The 23,513-nt window shown below is 36.4% G+C and overlaps 1 protein-coding gene across 6 annotated transcripts in view; it reads right to left on the reverse strand.

Moving 5' to 3' along the window:
• The window catches only part of lrba (LPS responsive beige-like anchor protein), a 259,976-nt gene that overhangs the window by 35,579 nt on the left and 200,884 nt on the right, over nucleotides 1-23,513 (reverse strand). For all 6 annotated transcript variants that reach the window (XM_051892487.1, XM_051892501.1, XM_051892479.1 and 3 more), the window contains exons 45-46: nucleotides 22,862-22,981; nucleotides 18,391-18,543 (exon numbers count right to left, since the gene is read on the reverse strand). In XM_051892487.1, coding sequence (XP_051748447.1) covers nucleotides 18,391-18,543; nucleotides 22,862-22,981 — 273 coding nt within the window. The remainder of the gene's footprint in view (nucleotides 1-18,390; nucleotides 18,544-22,861; nucleotides 22,982-23,513) is intronic.

Consider the following 23,513-nt stretch of genomic DNA (forward strand, 5'->3'; position numbering starts at 1 on the left):
ACAACTTATATAATATTTTTATGATCCTTTCAGAGCTTGACAGCTGTAGTCACTGAACTACTGTTATATAATTATTTAAAATTTCCATATTTGTGTTCTATAGAAAAAAAAATCAGCATACAGGTCTGGAATGCCATGAGGGAGAGTAAATAATAAAAATCTTCAATTTTGGGTGAACTATTGCTTTAAATTCATGTATATGTACAAAAGAGGCCCAGGAGTGTGTAAGATGCAGCTCATTAAAACTGCTCATATCTGGAGAGCATTATTGATGTGCCAATTAGTACAGGCAGTATGTCCCATATAATCCACTGGGAATCATCAGCATTATGGAAATGTGCGTATGTGTTTGTGTGTGTAGAGGTACTGCCGACTATGGGGTGAGGTATCACAGCTGCTGGATCAAAAAATGTATTTAATTTTATTTCAGCACTGCTTTTGTACAAAGGAGAAATGCTATAAATGCAACAAAGAATGAATTTGAGCTTGGCTAAAAAAAAAAATGCACTTTGAAAAAATTGTTTTGGAATAAATAAAGCAAATGACATCGGAAACCAGCGAATTCAGTAACTTATATTATCACCTCATATCATTTGGCAAAAATGACAAAATATCAATGCGACAAGCATATTTGTGTAATGGTATCATCCAGCAATAGCTGAGTCTATGTCTAATCTATTCTCCTCTCTAAAGGAACCAAATTACGACTAAGACTCAACTCTGGGAGTATCTGAAAGTTATGGAAATGTCATTTCCAAGACCTACTTCAAACTTTAGTTTTATGTGCAAACTGACAAGCTCATTGAGACATAAAACAGCATTGAAGACAGTTATAACAGATCTTTCATTTTTTCCCCCTAATTTTTTACAGAGAAAACCTACAGTACACATAGTACCGTTAGACACTAATGATACTTTCAAACATGTCTTTTTACGAGATGGATCTCTCTGAGCTCTTTATGACTTTCATTGACCATTTCCCTGTCTTTAGCAGCCCTTTAAAAGCATTTTAAGGACTTAGAGGTAACCTGTCTGTGGCCATGTTAAAATGTCACATTACAAATCAATCTGGCTGTTTTGCATTAGAATACAGGGCTGTCAAGGTCGAAGGAGTGAGATGGTGAACACACGGGCAGACGGGATTATATTATTGGCAGATGGATTGAGCAGTATTGATTAAGAAAGATTATAGTGGCACTAATCACGTATGTGGACTGTGCAATGAGACCATGACACACTGACAGACAACGCAAATGAAACCCATGCGTCTAATATGAAACAGATCGTGAAACTCAAACTGTGAAATGTTGTTTCAACTCAAATCAATGATTCATGTCTATTTATTTATTTATTTATTTGAAAAGTAGTCATGTAATAAGCAGGATAACGTACAGTCAGTTGGTCTTTAACAAAAAATTGTCCCATTTAGGGCTAAGACAAACCAAAGGGGATAAGCAATGTTAGTAGAAATGGTAATACTACAACATTTCTGAAATACAATCAAACATGCTTGATTTCGCAGATAATTTGTTTGACTGAAAATGTCGACACAATGTAGAGTACTTGCTATGTATGTTCGGAGGCCAGCAATATTAATTTCTCATCCATTTTGTTCTGTTCTCTGCTTTTTGATGTTGTTGTACCGCAAGAATGTTGTGACAGTTGGTCGGTGTTGTATTTGTCCCGCCCCTTCTCCACTCTGATTGGACGGCTGCCTAAAAAGTAACAGTGATGAGTGCAGCGTTTTACGCAAAGTTGAACATTCTTCAACTCAAGGCGACCGGTAAAAACGCAGCGCGTTCAGCGCTTGAGCGTGAAAAAGACACTCGGTGCTTTGTTACGCTCCTGGCATTTAAAAAAAAAAAAGCGGTGCTCCCATTGAAAACAATTGAAAAAGTACGCTAGCCCCTGGAAAAAATGCTTTGGTGGACACATGGCCTTAGGCTTGTTATTCACAGCTAAACTGCGTATGGCAGTGGTTGTACAGTGAGCTGGAAAATGACTGTTTGACCACCAAATGCAAATTTATTTTATTTTACTTTTTATTTTTTCAAAATAAATTATGAACAATGATGAATTGGAGATGCCTTTATGGGTTCAACAAGCTATTTTATTTATGTAATTTATATTTTCAATGGCTTTCAAAAACACACAAATGATGCCTATGTTCTCTACTAAAGAACTTTTTCATTTTATTTACCATTTGTTTTAATTAATAAACAATTAACCTTGCACACCTGCAGAAAATAATTTCTCATTTGATTAATTTAATTAACCCTAACCCCAAGATATTTACAGAAATGTTATGAAAAAAATATAAATAATTATAAATAAATTGTACAAAGCATATTTGCAATATGTTAACTATGAAGGGAACAGACTTACATTTAAAATGTGCTTTTCATACAGTTTGGACAAAGGTTTAATCCCCACCCATGTACGGCTTTATCCAAAAACAAAAATGGACAAAAATAATTTTGCCCATTTCTACTATAACAAAGTACATACACTATAGCAAAGAATCTCTTTCTGAATAACCGGTGAAGCGTATCTTTATTTTCTGGTCTCACTGGCTTGACACATACATGCTGGACAATTCACAGGCTTTTAACCAGCATATGAATTCACAAAAGACTGCTACTACCTGTGGTTATTTTTTCAGGCCATTTTACAGAAGGTAAAAAGACGCTGTAATCTTTCCCAGCAATGGAACGTGCAATCTAGGAAAATGACTGACCTGGACACCCTGATTCGAGATCAAAATCACGGATAAGCTCTGGTAGTTATTACTTCACCTCAACATATAAAACTAATTCCGTCTGAATAGGCCTAAAGAAGAGCCTATAATTAGAGGTAGCAGAACAAGACCCTTCATCCCAGAATGCATCTGGCTGAGGTGCAGTGGAGAAAGAATTATTTGGATAGCTGTTCAGGAGTGGCAGGGCCTCTTAAATGACTGTGATTCACTCTGGTTAGAGTGTGAGACGAGCATGTGTGTGTGTCCACGGCACACAGAGAATGATTAGAATAGATGGCTGTGCTGATTAACTTCTACTCTGAGCTCCTTAAGTCTACAGAGAGCAACTGATCAGGTAATGATGTATTCTTATTCTGAGAGTGTAGGAAGAGTGTGTAGTAAATATTACACTGGGAGAAATAAGAGTGTATTTAGGGCTTTTCACACTGCGCTTAGCCCCATTTTATCATTGTTCTAAACACCACTTATAACTGGTAAAGGAACGTTTCACACAAGCGGGGTTAGCACCGCATTTAAACTGGGGTTATGAAACCCTGCTCCGGAGCAGGTGACATTGCGGTGACAAATTTGTACAGTGTGAAACAATGTGGTGTTAGAATCTTACAGCTAGACGCTTAGCAACAGACAACCAATCGTGTACTCATTTTTGCCAGCTTTGGACAGTAACGGAAACACTGCGCATTGTATATAAACAGTAAATTCAGCACTTGAGGGGAAAAATGTCAAATGCTGACAGAAAATACGACAATTTGAGTGAAGAAGAGACCGGTTCATTCTTACCTTTATAGTTGGAAATGTCAATTAACGTATAAACTCGTTAGTACAGTCGGCAATACAAGGATGCGCAATGCTAGAGCTTTATAAACAAGTCGCGTGCTGTGTTTGTCCAATAAATGACACTGATACTGCAAATATGCAAATAAGTACGTTAACCCAGGGTTTAGGAATGTACAATGTGAAACATCAGTTTATGAATACCCAGAATTAATTGTTAACCCTGGGAAAAAAATTAGCAGTGTGAAACGTGAAGCAAGATAACCCAGAATTCCGTTTACCCAGGGTTTACAATAACCCAGGGTTAACTATTTCAAGTGTGAAAAGCCCTTTTAAGTCCTCATGTTTATTCGAACAATGATAAAGCTTTAAAACAAGGTTCAATTTGCATTATTAATACATTATAAACTAACAATGAACAACACTTACTGATCGAGGTTAATGTAAATATTATAAATATACTAATTTATGTTCTTTCATAATACATCAACTTTTGTTAATGTATACCTTGAAATGTTAAAAATGTATTAGCATATGTAGAAATTAACATTAACCTAAATTAATAAATGCTGCAAAACATTGTTCATTATTAGTTCATGATATCTAATAGATTAATTATATTTTTAATGAACTGAACCTTTACCCAAACAGTCAATGGAACACTGAGGTCTTCAAGCTGATTAAATAATAATAATAATAATAATAATAATACATAAACAAATAGTAAAATAAATAAAATACTTAAATAAACAAACATATTTATTATATAAGATCGGAAAGTGCACTTTTTAAGGACTAAATATTCACTTCCTCATAAACATGATCCTAATAATTCCAGTTTATAACTAGATTCTGTTTGGGATCAAACTGCTTCTAAAATATTTAACTATTTCAGTTCCACCTCTGCTCATGAAAATGTAGTTCAGTTACTGTCTTTGATCAATCATCAATAAGCACATATACATTAACAAAATAGAGTAAACTGCCAGGTTTAGCTGCTGTACACTTTAATGACCTTTCCTGTTTCCAGTGGAATGCATCATAACCCTAGAAAAGCCCAGGCCAATGTCATTCATGAGTATATCATTCTCCGCCTCTTACGGCTGGGGTACATGTAAGGTGACCCTGAGAATCCCCAGAAGTTTAACAGGACAGAGTCACATGAAGCAGCAGTAAATTAAGATGCTCTGCTGTTGGTGTGAATGTTGATATCTAGGGTCAGTGATTTCCATGATGGATGTCCTAAACTTGTCGTCCTTGTCGAGGCTGGTTTGAAATGCAGACGGGGTGAGAGTGATTGTGTGTGTATGTGTGAGAGAGAGGCCAATGAGTTGCACCCATGCTGAAAATTAATTTCTCCATTTATTCACAGGGCATGCTTGAGTGAATGACTGTGAAGGAGAAATCCAAGGCTAAGGTGCATTTCTTCCTATCCCACAACAAACAAACAAACACGCTCACATGCACATCAACAGGCTGGTCTTTCAAACAGGAGAAGAGCGAAACTTCTGGAGTCCTATAAAGTGCATGAGTGTGTCAGCTGCAGTGAATCACAGTATTTCACAGGCTTCACTCTACTCCCTACATTACATCACAAAAGAGGAGGAATCATCATGACAACACAAGCAGATACTGTGCAGACACATGCACTCTATTCCACTATCAGAAGCTAAAATGGTAAAGGAAACAAACATAGTGTGAAGCGGAGGGCAGATTTGAGAAGTATCTGTCTTCACGTCATCTACTAAAAACTGATTAGTAAGAAAGTAGTCATTTACTTCACACTTTGATTCAAAGTGCACACAGTGCACAGTCAAAGGTTTACACTTTATTGAAACACTAAAATTAGTCCGTCTTGAGTTTACTTACCACTGATGGAGTATCAGTCTCTGTCAGTGTTATTTTAGTATTATTTATATTCTATTATTGTTTTTATTTATATTTTGAATTAGTTTTTATTTTTATATTTTCAGTTTTTACTTTAATTTGTTTTATTCTAACATTCATTTTAATTTATTTTATAGTTTTTTGTTATATTCTTTTGTCATTTTAATTAGTTTTTCTATTTAATAGTGAAATTTATTTCATTTATTTTTTATATTGGTTTTAGTTTTAAAACTAAAAGTGTGTTTTGGTCTACTTCCTTCCACCACGGATTCAAATCTCAAGTTGACAGTTTGACCAAGGCTCCGTTACTAATTCTAAAACGTCACTTTAGAATTAGTAACGAAGGAATGTTGAGTACTTCCATTGAAACTTACTGTATTTTGTACAGTATTAGAGAGAGAGAGAGAGAGAGAGAGAGAGAGAGAGAGAGAGAGAGAGAGAGAGAGAGATCGCCTGAGCGAGCATTACCTGTCTGATATAACATTCATTCTTCAGGTTGATGTCCATAATATTATATCCATTATAAAAATCCATTTTAATGTCTGATAAGGAAAGCAATCTTTGTATTTGTCTTTTTTACATTTTAGGGAATTTTCCATAACAGCGCTAAAACAACGTCCTTTGTTTACAAAAGTCCCTTTCAATTTAAAAGTCTCCTGCGACTGACTCATTCACTCATAAAATGTTCCGCCTCTAATGGCCTATTAACGTAACTTTTACTCAATCCATATAACGCACTAATGGCCCCTTTCTCAATACCAAATACAACATTTATTGAACAACAATATTTAAATTAGCAACAATAGACATTATAAATGACAATATGAAATAAACACTACAATTCAGTCAAACGTACAAAAGCAGTGCTCTACAAGATGTAAGTTAAATATATCCTTAATATTAAATTATTAAATTTAACATAGCCGAATTTGAGTATAAGTAATAGATCAATAAGACCAAAGATTGCCTGTTTTATGTACCCTAAATGAATTATATCTCATGGTTAACCACTAGGGGTGTGACGAGACAGGTAGCTCATGAGAACGAGACGAGACAAGATTTTTACACAGTATTTTTAAGAAATCCTTAATGACGAAATACATGACTAGAAAAATAATCTGCAGGTACATTTGAAATGTTTTAACTAATCATCTTGTAATGAATGTCATTTGAGTTCTGCTTTCTGAGTATGAATTATCATATGCAGTAAAAGACAACAATACTCAAGCACTGTAAAAGGTTTTGCCACAAAATCAACTGACTGGCTTCTCTCCTGTATGATTTTTTATGAGTATCTTCAGACCTTAGAACTGTACATGATTTATGAGCTTCTACAACTTTTGACCTCCTGACTAAACTCCTTTCAACAAATTGATTATAGAAATAAAAATATAGAATAATAAAACACTTTACAATAAGGTTAATTTGTTAATATTAATGTATTAACTAACATGAACTAACAATGAGCAATACATTTGCTACATGATTTATTAATCTTTGTTAATGTTAGTTAATAAAAATAATCATTCATTATTAGTTCATGTTAGTTCACAGTGCATTAACTAATGTTAACAAATGCAACTTGATTTTAATAATGTTTTACTAAATGTTGAAATTAACATTAAGAAAAAAAAAATGATGTAGAAGTATTGTTCTTTCTTAGTTTATAACTAAAGTAGTTAACTAATGTTAACTAATGAAACCTTATTTTAAAGTGTTACCATAAAAATGAATAATAGTTTTTTCTTAGTCATGCAACCATAATCAAAGCACTCTCTCAATATTCAAAGTGCAAATAGGAGACCAAATTTTTCTTCAAGCATGATAAAGAGCTGAGAGATGGTTATAACTACTACACAGCCCAGCCTAAGATAGCTTTCATATTGGGAGATATTTGCATGCATCAGGGAGCCGCTTTCAAAATGCGGGGGTTTTGAAATCGCACTTGAATGCGCGCTTGTGTTTACTTTGGATTTCGCGATCGCGTGTACTCTGTGAATAGGGAGCGGCGGCGACCGTTATCCAACTGAATTAAATGGTTTTTATTCCTATAAAAAGCAAAACGACAGTGGAGGCGTAATGTAAACGTAGCGGTGCCATATTCTATCACCCTCACACTCCGTCATGGCAATATCACTCACGAGACAGCTTGTGCCACGAGATCTCGTCACACCCCTATTAACCACTATAAGTGCCAGCGGCAAATCCCAGAAGCACTGGCTGAGATGAAGCTGTTCTCGGCGGGTACACGATTACCGAACGGCCGCTGATGACCTGGATCTCCGAAAACATCTAAACAAATTGTAAAATAGGCGCTATATGATTAAATATGAGTCACATATTTCAGGTATGAAAAACTACATTCTCGCCTAAAAAAACTCCATAAAAGTTTTTGTGCCATGTTTTCTATACTACATATTTTTGAAAATACTAAAAATAAAGAATACTCATTGGGGAAAAAAAAAACAATGAGTATTATTTATTTGCTTTCTAAATAAATAAATAAATAAATAAAACCTTCATACATTTATTTAACTGCCACAACACATCATGTCAAGACCAATCCAAGCCTGGTTGTTCACCACTGTGGTTGGTAGTTGGTAGGCAAAATACACCACCACTGTGGAAAAAAATACCCACATTTGTTGGGTGGCATAATTTTCCCACCCTGTCAGTACTGACAGTTAAGGTACAGTAGCCACATCAGCACTAGCGATGACAGCAAGACTGCGAGCTGAGATGCATTAGTACATGGCTGTAGATGTGTTTGAACAGAAAAGAATGCGTGAGGAGATGAGAGGAGAATGCAAACACTGATGACCTCTGACACGGCAGACGTCTGTGGTCTTCACATGGAGACATGCAGCCTGCGGACGGGCTGTGGGAAATGCAGGAGTTTCGTGACGAAGTTTGCTATAAGACATGACACAGACTCATCCTCTCAGTTTAGATAATGTCTGCTGCTACACATGTTCAGCCCTTGTGATGAAACTTAAATCAAAGGCAGTAACAAACCTCAAGCTCAAGTCAAAGATGATCATGTGATCTCACCATTAGAATATTATGTTGACCTTCAGTTCCCACACAAGGCAACAACACTTAATGGACTCACCCAAAATCCCAGAACACTTTAGTAAGTGCAAAAAGCTGTCTTCATATAAATCTGACAAACTTCAGGACGCTGCGTTCACGGGTGTATGTAGGTCTTGTGTGTGTTTTTGCTCAACTTAAAATGACATTCGTCTCTCAGCAAAGTGTGAGCTTGATTTAATGCCGATTCAGTTATCGCTCCCAGCTGTACAGCCAACATGCACTAAAAAAATTGGTGTAGGACTTACTTTTAAACTATTTTCACTATTTACAAATAATTACAAAGAAACTGCAAGTAACACTATGAATTAAACATGGAATTTTGAAGTAGAAAAACTGAAATAGTATTTTCTTGTAAAACATACTCCAATAATCTTTGCTCATTTACAACTTCAAAAATTATTTTTATAGTGTAGGCTTCAACAATCTAACACCATCAAAAAAAGCTTGTGCTTTAAAAGATTTGACTGTTCATTCCACAAATGTTCTAACACAATACTACACATATTGCTATCCAAATAGTTAGCAAACACAAATACTTGACTATGTGACACGGTAGCTCTGTTCTAAAACTTGGTGCTGCCAACACTGGCTGCGTCCTAACTATAAGGGAAAATCATATGTGTCTGATGTGGACATTCTAAACAGGCAGCAACTTTACATGCCACACAACTAACATGTACGGCTCCTCTCTTATTTATTTCAATGCAGTTTGATGTTAGCATGTTGCTAAGCTAACAGCGTAAAACTCTAATATGCATACAAATTCATAGCAAATTTTTTTTTAATATTTTTTTTTAATTACATTGATATCATTAACTATTTTTTTCCCGCTACTTTTAAGTCTTGAATGAAAGATTAAGTTTATTTATAACAAAATTTGACATTTCTTGTTGTCAAACATCTCATTGTTAATGTATATAATGACTTCACCCTAGGCTGGAAGATTGTGCATTTTTCAGTAATATGTTAGTCTTTTTGTGGCTTAAATATAGTCTATGATTCATATAGCGAAATACAATAAAGATCACAACTTTTCTTTCCATTTGCACTGTTTTATTTTTTTTTCAGACACCAAACTTCAAACTTGTCGACACTACTTTGTTCATTCTTAAAGTGAACTTTTGTCTGTTTGGTGATTAGATTCAGTGTTTTGGACTTCCGCCTTGAACTTGACAATGCGAATACAGAATGGTTATGTTGTGTGATACGATACGTTGAGATGTCCTGCATGAATTGTCCTGTGATAAATTGTGGCTAGATGGCTTGGCTACAATCCTTTTATCATACAGTCTGGCATGAAACACTGTATGCGTTGCACAATCAGTCATTGCATTATCCCTTATCCTGGATAGCAGGCTTTAAAATGTTGTCTCATTTGAGCAAGGCAGCTCGAAAGGTTTTGGAACAAAGCAAGTGACTTCTCATTGCTACATTGGTGCATTTCTTCTGCCTTGGAAGCCATACCCTTCTGTATTAGATAAATCTAAAGTCTAGGATAGAGATGAACGAGCATTTTAAATATCAAACAGGATCCATTTTCATATCAAGTAAGATGGCAGAAATATTAAGCTGTAACCAAAAGCAGCAGACCTGATTGTACCACAGCATCATGTCCTGGTTTTGGTACATGTCAAAGTCTTTTCATCACTCAGCCAATTTCCTACAATCAGCAAATACACCCTGACATATGCAAACACACACGCATGCACGCACGCGCGCACGCACGCGCGCACACACGCACACACGCTCACACGCTCACACACTCACACACACACACACACACACACACACACACACACACACACTCTTGCATGCGTGCATGCATATACAAGCTCTGTGATTCTTTCTAACAGTCCCCTGTCACTGTGCCGCTCTCATTCAGGGCATTTTTTTTATCTGATGGGTCTGATGGGTACACATGCTCTCTGTGGATGATCAACTGTCATCTGCATTAGTGTCTGTGTCCTCTGTATAATATGATTTGAATCTGGTGGTGTGGATATGTATATTAACTGGGAACTATTACTATAACGTAAATTTGTTTGCAGACTTCATATCAGTTCAATTACCAACTAGTTGCTCTAATTTATAATGTATAGTCTGCTGCAATAAATTAACAACAATCAATTAACAGTGACAAAAGTAAAATAAGAAGCTATGCACTTAGTGAACTGAAGCACGTATTTGCTCCCTGTGTTTGCAGCAGTAGTACACTATGTACTATATGGCAACTGTTTCTCATACTACATAATCTTCTAATGATGGTGAAGCTTAAAATGACAGTGAATGCATTTCCCACACTGGTTTGTGATAAAACATGAATATGAATGACAAGCTTCTTAAATACATCTCTGTCAATCAATTCTGTAATTTACCAACTAACAAAAGTCATTTTTAGCCTTGGAGTGGTAACCAGCTGTGATATGAGTATAGTCAGAAGGTACAAAACATGTAGTTTCTGCAGTTTACACAATTTGTACTGTAATAAGACCAGTATAGTACTTTTCCAGTAAATGACCATGTCTGTAAATTAGCTGGTGCAACACTGAACAGTTAAAACCAACATAACACAAATATTAACACCTTTCTCTCACTCTGTTACCACTTACAGTACATCAACCTCAATGTCAACACATGATAAGCAAGTACTAGTACGTTAGTTAGCATCACTAACCACAGCAGTCCTCTAGGCTGAAAACATCTCTCTTATAATGTTTGAGGATCTTTTTTGAGGTTTATGGAGAGCAACCTGGTCCAAGGTCAACGCACAGTTAAATCTACAATCACCTGTCATTGCTGCGGTTATATCTGGGTGAATATGTGATGAAGGATAAGTCATGTATTGTGGAATGTTCTATAGCATGATAGTGGCCAGAGCTGACTTGTTATCTGGCGGGTAGGATCAAGTTCTTAACCTCTCCCTCGACCCTGTGGTAAAAACAACAATCGCTGCTGATGTGAGTGTCGCCTGACATCAGAAAGGGAGGGAAGGCTATGATGAGAGAGGGAGAGGAAATGTTTTTATTTCAGCAGGGGTCTGTTTAAAATACCCATTTAATCCAACACACATCCTTAAACGTATGTATTTACAATGCTCATGAATCCTGCCCACTCTGAGCACCGTTTAGCACAACAGGACTCTGGGAGAAGACCAAGGAGTGGTGTAATGTTTAAGACAGCTTAGAGAGAGTAGGGGAATTGCATCATTTGGAAAACTTTCTTGAAAACAAATAATATTTTATTATTTCTGTTTGGTGCTGCAGAAATTACACATTGCAGCTTCAAAGGTGCACTCAGTGTTTTGAGTTTTTGTTATGCTGGGCAATATGGTACTAGTCTTGAGTCTATACTGACACCAAGTGACATGGGTTCAGCATCACGCAAAAGTAGAAAAACAGTTTTCAGATACTGATGTAATTTTAGAAATGAGCTACAGTATTATCAGCCTGCCATAATTCATTAATTCTGTGAGCAAGATTGTCCAACAACATGGAAGTTTACCAAGTTGAAGTGAGTAGTGTTCAAATGGTCATGTGATGTTAACATGCTGACCTGCTCAATGTAAAACTGAAAACGACTACTCAGCAGTACCGTATAAATGCTACTGAATCTAAAGCATAAAATATACAGTATGACCAATGTATTACAATTCTAGAATGAATTATTTTTTTTGACCTGAAGCTTTTTAGTGAATCAAAAACACCTAGCACAACCAGAGCAGTCTGATCGCTGAACAAATGACTCCTATGAGCCGATTCTTTTTTGTAGTAAATCAAAGGCATACAACAAGACTGTCATGTTGTGTGGGTGGTTGTGGCGAAATGCACAGAGATCAGGATTCAAAGAGCAATAAATAAATCCAACTAGCACAGGAAAACTCAGGGAACAGGTAGCATATCCACGTAACACAAACATTACTCAAGCAACACTGGACAAAGAACTAAGGAGAACTCAGGGTTTAAATAACAGGGATCTAATTGGAAGAACAGAAACTGGTGTGGGATAATTAACTAATGATCAGTAAAATTAAACCAAAATAGAGCATAACGGTTACAAAGAACCATGTAGTCTGATTCCTTAACAACTCTGATGAGTTGATTCTTTTTTGTGGTAAATCAAAAGGCATATAACAAGACCAGTGTAGTTTGATTCCTCAACAAATGACTCCTATGAGCAGCTTCTTTTTAGTAAATCAAAAGCATACACCACGTCCAGTGTAGTCTGAAGTTAAAAACTCTAATTTATTGATTCAATTAAACCTTTTAAGTTGCAAACATTATTTTGTTGAGTTCTGTTGGCGTAATGATGTTGATCATTAGATTAACTTTATTGTGTGTAATTTAAACTCAAATTTCTGCATTGTAGTAACTTAATAAAATTGTCTTGATAACTTTGAAACTGTGCAGTGGATTTCTAGTTCTTAGCATGCATAGCATATGACAATAAGGCGAATAAATGTTGAAATTAAATGTTTAATTATGTGTTTTTAGTGAAGGGAACAACCTGTTAGTGTTTAATGCTGTTATGTTTGAGTTTCTGGTATGCTGAAGTTTTTGTGGTTACCATTGTGCTGAAGAGTAGATGGCATGAAGATAAACAGTACACTGAATATATAGCAATGACTGCGCAATAATGCCAGTGACAAATAATATCTTGCTTGTTCATTAAATTTACATGCTAAATTAGTTATATTTAGCTTGTGCTATACTAGCTGTGGATTTTAACTGAAATAGATTAGATTAATTGGTTCCAGGGCTACAACTTAAGTAATTTGAGCAACTTAAATTTTTTTTTGAGTAAATCAACATAAAAATTTGTGTTTATGCTACAAATCATTAAGTTCCTCTAATTCAATGTAGTTTGTTGGTTGAACATAATTTTATTCAAAGTTGTCATAACAAAAGAAAAATGTTTCAAACTGTTTTTTTAGTTGAGCCAACACATTATTTTGTTGTATTTTGAAGAAATTGCAATTTTTGCTCTTTTGAGGATACATGGGTGCTCACAATATGTACCAATGGTGAGTGCAGTTATTTCTGCAAGCATGCATTTAGCGTGACTGGTGCAGATTGCAGTTTAATTAGCTGTTAATCATCTATACAACATAAATGACCATGTGTGTGCATCATGCTGTTTTCTGGCCATTAGTGACAGATGAGCTAAAGAGTGTAGCAGGCCATTAGCTCTCTGCTGCATGTGTCTGTCTCTGACTGAGTCTGCGCCCTCATTACAAATGTAGCCCATTGTAGCAGAGTAGAACAGCTGACATCCCCTAATGCCAGCTATAAGTCATCAGCGGTGCTCATGCCCACTTTACACACACACACACGCACACAGAGGCGCGCACACACACACACACACACATAAGAGAGGAGCTCATGTTAATGAGAGGTTTCTGGGATGAGTGTAAAATAACTGCTGACAGAGAGAGGGCATGTTTAAGAGATCAGAGCATTTTTTGGATTATGAAAAGATCAACTGAAAAATCTAATTACTGGAAAAGAGGATTAAACCTGTGACTTTACTTGCAGTGTCTGCTGAGCTTCACTAACAAGATTCAACAACATTTTAGATACCACAGCGGAGCACATGGAACCTTATGACTCCCTCTGTTCAATTGTTCTTTCTCATTTATTTTCTTGCACACACAAACAGTCAATAAAGACTGATCAGAAGAGAAAGATCAAACTGACTCACAAGTATCACAAGCATAACCATATCTGACATATGTAGACTGATACAAAGAGTTGCTCGCTATGGCGCTAGGTCAGAATTTATTCTCATGAGCACAAAACTCCTTAAAACAGCCACTGCACTATCGACAATACTTTTATTACTTTTATAATTTTTATAATATTATCACATTGCCAACAATGATTGAATGGCTTATTTATTATTATATAATGTGGATAAAATTAATAATAAGGAATGTGTAGATGAAACTTTGAAAGGGAGAGATAACACAAAATTCTGTCATCTTTAACACATCTTTTATTCATCTTCGGAACAGAAATGAAGATGCTTTTAATATTTGCTCATTATTTTTGTCCATCCATTTAAAGCACAAAAAGACACTATTAAAAGTATTTCATATGAATCAAGCAGTTTAATGTAAGTTGCTTGACATGAAAGAAGAAACCTCACTGGTTTTCATGTGTCAAGTAAGCACCGTAGAGCTTCTGTGTTTACTATATTTGATGTGCTCTACTTATGTGCGTTGATCAATGTTTATATATAAATAAAACCCTAAATTAAATCTGTTCAACACATAAAGCTATGTGTCACTTTAGCCTACTTTGATTATACCACTTGATTAATATGGATGTACTTTGGCTTTGGCTGCGTGAGGTTATATAATATCAATATAACACAGATTTACTAGCTGGTGGGAGTTAAACCCTACAATATTATGCATGTGTGTTTCATGCAGTACTATTCAAAAGTTTGGGGTCAGTAAGATTTTTTAAAATGTTTTGGGAAAAAAGTCTAATATGTTCTTAAGGGTTTACTTGATCAAAAGTATTATAAAAAATTGTAATAATTTGAAATATTGTTTCAATTTAGAATAACACTTTTTAAAATTATGTAGTTTTTATTCTTGTGAGAGCAAAGCTGAAGGATCTCATGTCACCATTAATGTAGACATATTAAAGGCTACGAGCTGCCCATGCATTTAGTTTGTGTAAGAACATTTGATGCACTGTACAGAAGCACAAATTAATTGGCAGGCAGAGTCTGTGATAAAAGGCCAATTAATACAGCACTGGTGTTGCTCACAACATACAATTATTGTCCTATAGCACATTCACACATCAAAGAGCATCTGATAGTGATCAAACAGCTAAAGTCTGTGCAACCCTACACACAGACTTAGTGAAATTGTGTGCATGTCAGAACAGTGACATTGGATGAGGGGGTTGTGTGTGTGTCTGTGTGTGTGTGTGTGTGTGTGTGTGTGTGTGTGTGTGTGTGTGTATGAAACCGAAAGAGATGATTAATGAAAGTGTCAGACTGATATCAGAGTTGTAATTATCAGCATAAAACAGGTCACAGGACTTTCAATGGATGGACAAAAAAAATGATAAGAGAATACTGAAAATATCTTCATGTGTGTTAAGCATTAAAAACAACATGAGGGTGAGTAAATGTTCTCAGAATTTTCATATTTTGGTGAATTAACACTTTAAATGTATTTGTTTGGAAAGTAAAAAAAACTTTGGATCAACAAAAAGAAAAACTCAAGCTTTTAGAACACTAATAATGAACTTTGCTTGTCAAGTTTATGTAATGTAATGTAATATGTTATAATGGTCACTGCACAGCACTGCAGGTTAACATGCATGGTCTTTCCATTACATGCCTGTCCATCTACTTCACTCAATTCCTGCTGTCCAGATCAATAGTAAATCTTCACACTCGACCAAGTCAATTGATCCATGTTGTGTCTCTCTGTGTTGCTCTATACAGTACATTGAGCTTAATTGGGTGTTAGTAAAACTGAGCCTTTGTAATGATCTGAGATCAACTTTATAAATCCTGTTATATAGGAAAGTAAGGAAATGGAAGCTGATTACAGATGCATCAGCTGCATCCCCTATCATTTTCATATTATAAGGCACAGTGTATTATGGGAATTCATAGGGTAATAATTAGTGCGGAAGAGGAGTGAGGAGTTGGTATCACACTGATCTGAGAGCAGTTTTGAGGTAAGAATGGTCAGAACAGTTGAACATAGGGGTGGGATCAGTGCTGGCTAGCTGTAATAGTACAGTAGCTGCCCATACAGGATAGATAATCCAGATACTATTTCTGTTTTTATGGGAGTTTTGAGGTTCTATCAGTATAACCCAGAATTAACTTGTGGGAGTGAAACCCTACAATACTATGCATATACATATATAAGTTGACATTCAAAAATTTGGAGTGAGTAATATTTTTAAATGTTTTAAAAGAAGTTTCTTAAAGGGTTAGTTCACCCAAAAATAAAATTTCTGTCATTAATTACTCACCCTCATGTTGTTCCAAACCTGTAAGACCTTTGTTCATCTTTGGAACACAAATTAAGATATTTTTTTATGAAATCCAAGAGTTTTTTTTATCCCCCATAGAAAGCAACATAATTACCACATTCAAGGTCCAGAAAAGTAGTAAAGACATTGTTAAAATAGTCAACGTGACTACAGTGGATCAACCTTAATGTTATAAGGTGATGAGAATACTTTTTGTGCGCAAAAGCAAAACAAACGACTTTATTCAACAATTTCTTCTCTCCCCTGTCATTCTCCTATGCTGTTTGCATTGTATAGACAGTTTAGCGCTTCTGTGTTTACGTCCAAACGCCGACTCATCACTTCATAACATTAAGGTTGAACCACTGTAGTCACGTTGACTATTTTAACAATGTCTTTACTACTTTTCTGGAGCTTAAATGTGGTAATTATGTTGCTTTCTATGGGGGATAAAAAAAAACCTCTCAGATTTCATCCAAAAATATCTTAATTTGTGTTCCGAAGATGAACAAAGGTCTTACAGGTTTGGAACGACATGAGGGTGAGTAATTAATGACAGAAATTTCATTTTTGGATGAAATAACCCTTTAAGAAGAGTCTAATATTATTACAATTTAAATTTACTCTTTTTTTAAATTTTAATATACTATAAAATATAATGTATTCCTATGATGGCAAAGCTGGAATTTCAGCAGCCATCACTGCTTAAAGCAGTCTACAGTGTCATCCTTCAAAAATCAATCTAATATGCTGATTTGTTGAATACAGTTGTGCCTCTTAATTTTTTTTGTGGAAACTGTGATTTTCAAGATTCTATGATAAATAGAAAACTGTCAGTAATATGTCTGCTAATATTTTTTCACTAAAATGTAAATGAAAATAATAATAATAATAAAAAAAAAGAATATTGAGAATATTGAGAATATTGGCATCCAATGGTCTTCTTCACAGTCACACCCATATATAAATTTGGTTGTCATTCCCAAAACTTTCACTCCAAATGGCCTAATTTTCTATCATCGTGATAGCAAAAGCAACGTGATATCAAGACAGTAAAAGGAACCAGAACAGGGGCATCTGCAGATATAGAGGATGACAGCTTATCCTAAAGATATAAGAGATATGACAATAAAGGATCTCATGTCACCATTAATGTACACTTATTACAGGTTACAAGCTGCCCATGCAGTTAGTTTAGATTGTGTCAGAACACTTGACACACTGCACAGAAGCACTGGCATGCAATTTATGTCTGTGATATAAAGCCAATTAATGCAGCATCGGTGCTGCTTAAAACAGTACAAACAGTGCGTCTGTGACTACTACTGTCCTATAGCACATTCACACATCAAAGAGCAACCAGCACTTCATCTGATCAAAACAGCTAAAGTCTGTGGAACCCTACACACAGATTTAGTGAAAGTGTGTGAACATCTGTGTGCATGTCAGAACAGTGACATTAGATGAGGGGTGTGTGTGTGTGTGTGTATGTGTGTCTGTGTGTCTGTGTGTGAGTGTGAGAGAGAGAGAGAGAGAGAGAGAGAGAGAGAGAGAGAGAGAGAGAGAGAGAGAGACACACACACACACACACACACACACACACACACACACACACGCACAGAAAGAGATGATTAATGGGAGAGTCAGACTGATATCAGAGTTGTAATTATCAGCATAAAACAGGTCACAGCGTTAGCATACACACACACACACACACACACACACACACACACAGATACAAAGAGGAAGGCACGCTGGCCATAGTCACTTGCGATCATCACTTTAACCGCAATTTAATAAGGGAGATAAAGAAAGATGGAGAGAGACAGAGAGAAAGAAAAGAGATGGAGACACAAAGAGTGAACGTACAAGTCGGTTGATGCGTACGAAATCCTCAGGACTCTTGGCCCAAGGCGGCAGCTCCACATCTGACACCACCGTCCCATCATCCATCACTCCCAGGTTGTAATTATTGGAGTTGACAAACATCTCTGGGAGGTAATAGAACTCAGGGATCAACTCCTGTGAGAGAGACAAAAAAAAAAAAAGAAGAGCCTTTTTAACTACAAATTTCACATTATTAAATGATGAAATAATTAGATTATGGCTAGCAATCAATTTAAAAATGTAATCTTAATTAATCTCATAATTTTTTGGTAGCTGATGCATTAAATTTAGTTCCTTTTTAAAGAAAGAAAACCAAATAAAATGTGTCAATATGTATATATGTGTGTATATATATATATATATGTTAGTGCTGTCAAAATTAATGCATGCAATTAATTTTTTCAGATTAACATGCAAAAATATTTACTGAAATTAACGCAACATCCATTTTTTCCGTCATAATTTGGCTAGCGTTACATTATATCTCGCTCTTCTCCACGCAAATGCTTTTAAACCATTCAAGCACCACAAGACAAACGAGGTGACACACGGATCGTGTGCACAGAAAGACGCGTGCTAGTATTGAGTTCTCTTTCGCATTTGAACAAACAATAACAAACAGAATTACGCCAAAGAGTTGTGAGAAAATGAGATGCGCCTCAGATCCGCGTCATGTTAGGCAGCGGCAGTTCTTAAAGTGACAGTAGCCCAATAAACCAGTTGCTGTGATGGAGGACGGCCCAAACTCAGAAATAGTCTCTGTCTGTCAATCATTTAGCATGTTCAGGTTTATATTACATTTAATTAATTGCTTGCATTATCTCAATGATTTTGAGAACCCTAAATTAGCTATATTACCGCTGATTCAACACTTCAAAAATGTATTCACTGAATCTCATTTAATAATTCATTCCAAACAAGAAAGTAAACATGAAAGAAATGTAGTTTATTGTGCAATACAGATATATCCAGTTTCAAGTATTTCTAAACATACTAGATAGCTATCCAATATAACAGCTCATTAAATGGGAATCAGGACTGGGGGAATCAGTTATTCCTTCTTTGAATCTTTAGCCTTTGATCTGCACCACGCTGCCACTCTGAATGAGAGATCCGGTAGGAGCTACTCCAGTTTTATATTTAAAAATCTTCACAGAAAGAGCGACTGCACGTCATCCTGATAAAGAACATAAAAACAGCAGTGCAGTGGCACACTGCATTCAAAGCATGGTAAACATCACTAAACCTCTTTCTTCCTTTATGACACGCATGGGCTTCACATTGTTTTAAAAAGTGTTGAGGAAAGTGGAAAAAGGAAAGTTAGCACAAGTTAAAGCTTATGAATACAGTTATCATTTAACATGATCTTTTAACTACATGTAACTACAGTGTTTTGAGGGAACAATCATTTTTTTCTGATCAATTTAAAGGGTTAGTTCACCCAAAAATGACATTTCTGTCATTAAGTACTCACCTTTGTTACAAATGAAGATATTTCTGATGAAATCCAAGGTTTTTTTTTCCCCCCATAGGTCCAGAAAGGTATTAAAAACATGGTTAAAATAGTCAACGTGACTACAGTCGTTCAACCTTAATGTTATGAAGTGATGAGAATACTTTTTGTGCGCAAAAACAAAAAACAAATAATGACTTTATTCAACAATAAAGTCCGTATTTCTCAGTATTGGCCGGCTCCTGCGTCAGCATCACACACACGCATCGTGGTGCTCACGTGAACAGCGTCGGCCAATACTGAGCTGGCGTTCTGATGTAAACATGGAAGCGCTGAACTGCATTCACTGCGTCAACTGCGTACGAGACTGACAGGGTAGAGAAGAAATTGTTGAATAAAGTCGCTATTTTTGTTTTATTTTTGCACACAAGAAGTATTCTCGTCGCTTCATAACATTAAGGTTGAACCACTGCTGTCATGTTGACTATTTTAAGAATGTCTTTAATACCTTTCTTGACCATGAATGACAGTAATTAGGTTGCTTTCTATGGGGGATTAAAAAAACCTTGGATTTCATCAAAAACATCTTAATTTGTGTTCCGAAGATGAACGAAGGTCTTACGGGTTTGGAACGACACAAAAGTGAGTACTTAATGACAGAAATTTCATTTTTGGGTGAACTAACCCTTTAAGTGTTCAAAAATGACGAAACATTCGATAACTTAATTCCAATATCTGACCCTGTCGATCTCAGGATTTTGTAGGTCACTGGGCAAATCCACGGATGAGCAAAAATTAATTAAATATGACATGTTGGTCTAATGGTAAAGCTTTTTTTTTTTTTTTTTTTTTTTTGCTTTAAATGGGTCATTTCGTAATTCAGTAACTTTTGAATTCTGTAACTTAAAAAAAAATTCCACTCTTCCTATCATCGTTCTCTCTGCATCTTATTATATCTTATAAATTCATATACACACATTCACATAAACACACTCAAGCTGGAAGTGTTAAGTTAGTACTAGGAGGATAAACAAGCTCTTGCTCTGCAGAAACATGAGTCCCTTGGGAGAACCATCTAACTGACAGTCTATCACAACACTCTGTATCACAGACTGACATCTGAACCAATCTACCGATCTCTATGATGGGTCAATGCCAAAGCTAAGAGCGAAAACTACATGGTTAATGTTTCTATGTAGAAGAATAACATTTTAGGCCTAAATTTAAAAATCCATATAAGAAGAATTTAAACTATACATATTTAATTTAACATAACATACACACAGAGACCCTAAATTTGAATGGTATGTATATATAACACAGCTCCACAGTGCATAGCTAGTGGCCAATTAGGTGAGCAAACAAATGGTGGAAGTTCAAAACTAGCCTCCTGCCTTGCTTCTTTCTGGTTCTCTCTTTAAAACCGAAGTCTTTAAAACAAAAAGGTCACAATTTTACAATGGCACCAGGCGCCCTAAGGTTCATGTATAAAGTCTGGCGTAAATTTGGCGTCTTCACTGGCGGCACAAAGACCCAAAGCCACTTAACCAGTGGTGGGGGAGAGAGAGACCAAGACCGGGGGTACGGGAGGAGCTATTATGTGCAATGGCCCTTGAGCAGAACTGGTCAGAGGGCAAAACCTGTGATCCAAAATCCTGTCCTGCTGCGGGTCAATAGAGAGGGGTGCCCCTGGGCCCCCTCTTAGGTCCTCTCTGATTCCCCTGAGGGGAAACTTTCAGTGTCCGCACTGCTTTCAGCCTAGTGCACGGGGGTCAGGGGACGGAGGTTAAAGGTCAGGCCAGAGTTTGCCTGGCTAGAGACAGACAGGATCATGGCTTTACGCCATTATAGCTCTCTTTAGCCTGGACACAAAAACTGCTAAAGGCTTTTCACCCCTTAGTAGAATGAGGGGGTGTTTCTAAATGTGGGGGGACTGCTGTGCTTTTTGTTTTTTTTTAAAAAAGCGATAACAGCATGGCAAATTGATACATTATTACATTTGAAGGCACTTCTTTGCTTCTGATTTGCACCTATCAGACCTTTTTTGCAAGGTTGAGCAAAGCATGTTTGAAATGTTACACAGCTTCAAAGTCAAATAAACTGGTGGTGATTTCGAGGTTTTTAGTCAAGTCCTCCGCTCAGTTTTGATGTGCGCCAATCCTGTTACTCTGATGCACAGCGACAACCTTACGCAGAAACCAAACTGGGCTTTGAGTAAGCTTTCGGTATCAAGTGTGACCATGTAATGTGAGCCACATGTCTTTTTATCAAGTGAGTGCAATCAGCCCCCGAAAAAAGGCCAGCATGCAACGAGCGTGCTAACAAAATGGCTGTCTGTTGTAATGAATATTTCAAGAGGTCTGGACATTTGCTAAAGTCAATGCATAGCACTTTAAGGGCCTCTGAGGGGCTACAGAGCACAGTTAGGATTGCTGTCTGACTTTGGTTTGGGGCCGAATGACAAAAGGTTCAGCTGAGGGTTAGAGTGTTGTGAAGGGTTTCGCGAGGGAGAGTGTAAGGGAGGAAAGGGGGAAGTTTGAAATCAAGATTAGTTTAAAGCTTTGATCAAGGACCCTTGACGCTTTCATGGTAGCATGACAAGGATTGGTTGTGACCGTACATGTGCTAGGGCCAGTTTTTATGGAGAGGTGATGGGGGCAGCCGGCCAGAGAGCTGCAGTGTCTCCATGACGACTGGCCTCACACCAAGGCCCAGCAAGCTCCGGTTACCAAGAGGAAGTCAACTCACTAGAGAAACGTCTAATCATGTAATAGTCTCCACATTTGTGAAAAACAAAATATCAAGCAGACGAAAACCAAATCCAGGCCAGGGACCGGCTGATACCTGACTAAGAAGAAATAAGCACAGCTTTGTGCATGTGTATAAATATGGATATGTTAACAATAAAATTAAACTTAAAGTAAAAATATGAAGCATTTCGACGGTAATATGACAATTCATACATACTGTATGCGTGTGTGTGCACATACGTGGACGTACCTTCACATCAGATGTGTCCCTCTGGCAGTTTCTCCAGGCTCTGGACACTGAAGAGAAAGTGCGATCTGCATGGTCAAATTTCCCACCTTGGAAATTCAGGAAGAATGTTGTGAAAGGCTCCTAAGAATAAGAGAGAAGAAAAAAACGTCTGACTTTCCACACACACATTCATGCTAAAACGTGTATTAAAAAGTCATGTTATGACCTAAAACAACTACAGGGCAAATTCCACTGAACAAAGATCATGTATTTAATAACTACGAGTCTACTTTGATCAATATTTATCCTCCAATTTAAACATTTTTCACTAAGTGCAACCCAGTCAAATCTCTTATTTAGCATAGATGCCTGCTGTTAATAACAAAGCCCTATACAATATGATCCTAATTTGTGTGCACTAAATGACATCCTCTTCTCCAAAAAAAGGACCTGAATGCTAAAGAAACCTGTTATTAACCCCGGTCAGACAGTAAAGCCTTTACAAGTGCATTATTTGTTCTTTTCTAATCATGCTTAATCTTGTTTGTGCAGAATCAATAGGTGGTTCTTTTGAAACAATACCTCCCCAATGAGAAGGACGCAATTAGAGTGAATAGAACACCGGTAAGCTACACCATGAAAGAAAAATATCCTAATTACGCAGAAGCTTTTG

This window comes from Ctenopharyngodon idella, chromosome 1 (assembly GCF_019924925.1).
Source record: "Ctenopharyngodon idella isolate HZGC_01 chromosome 1, HZGC01, whole genome shotgun sequence".
NCBI classification, from domain to species: domain Eukaryota; kingdom Metazoa; phylum Chordata; class Actinopteri; order Cypriniformes; family Xenocyprididae; genus Ctenopharyngodon; species Ctenopharyngodon idella.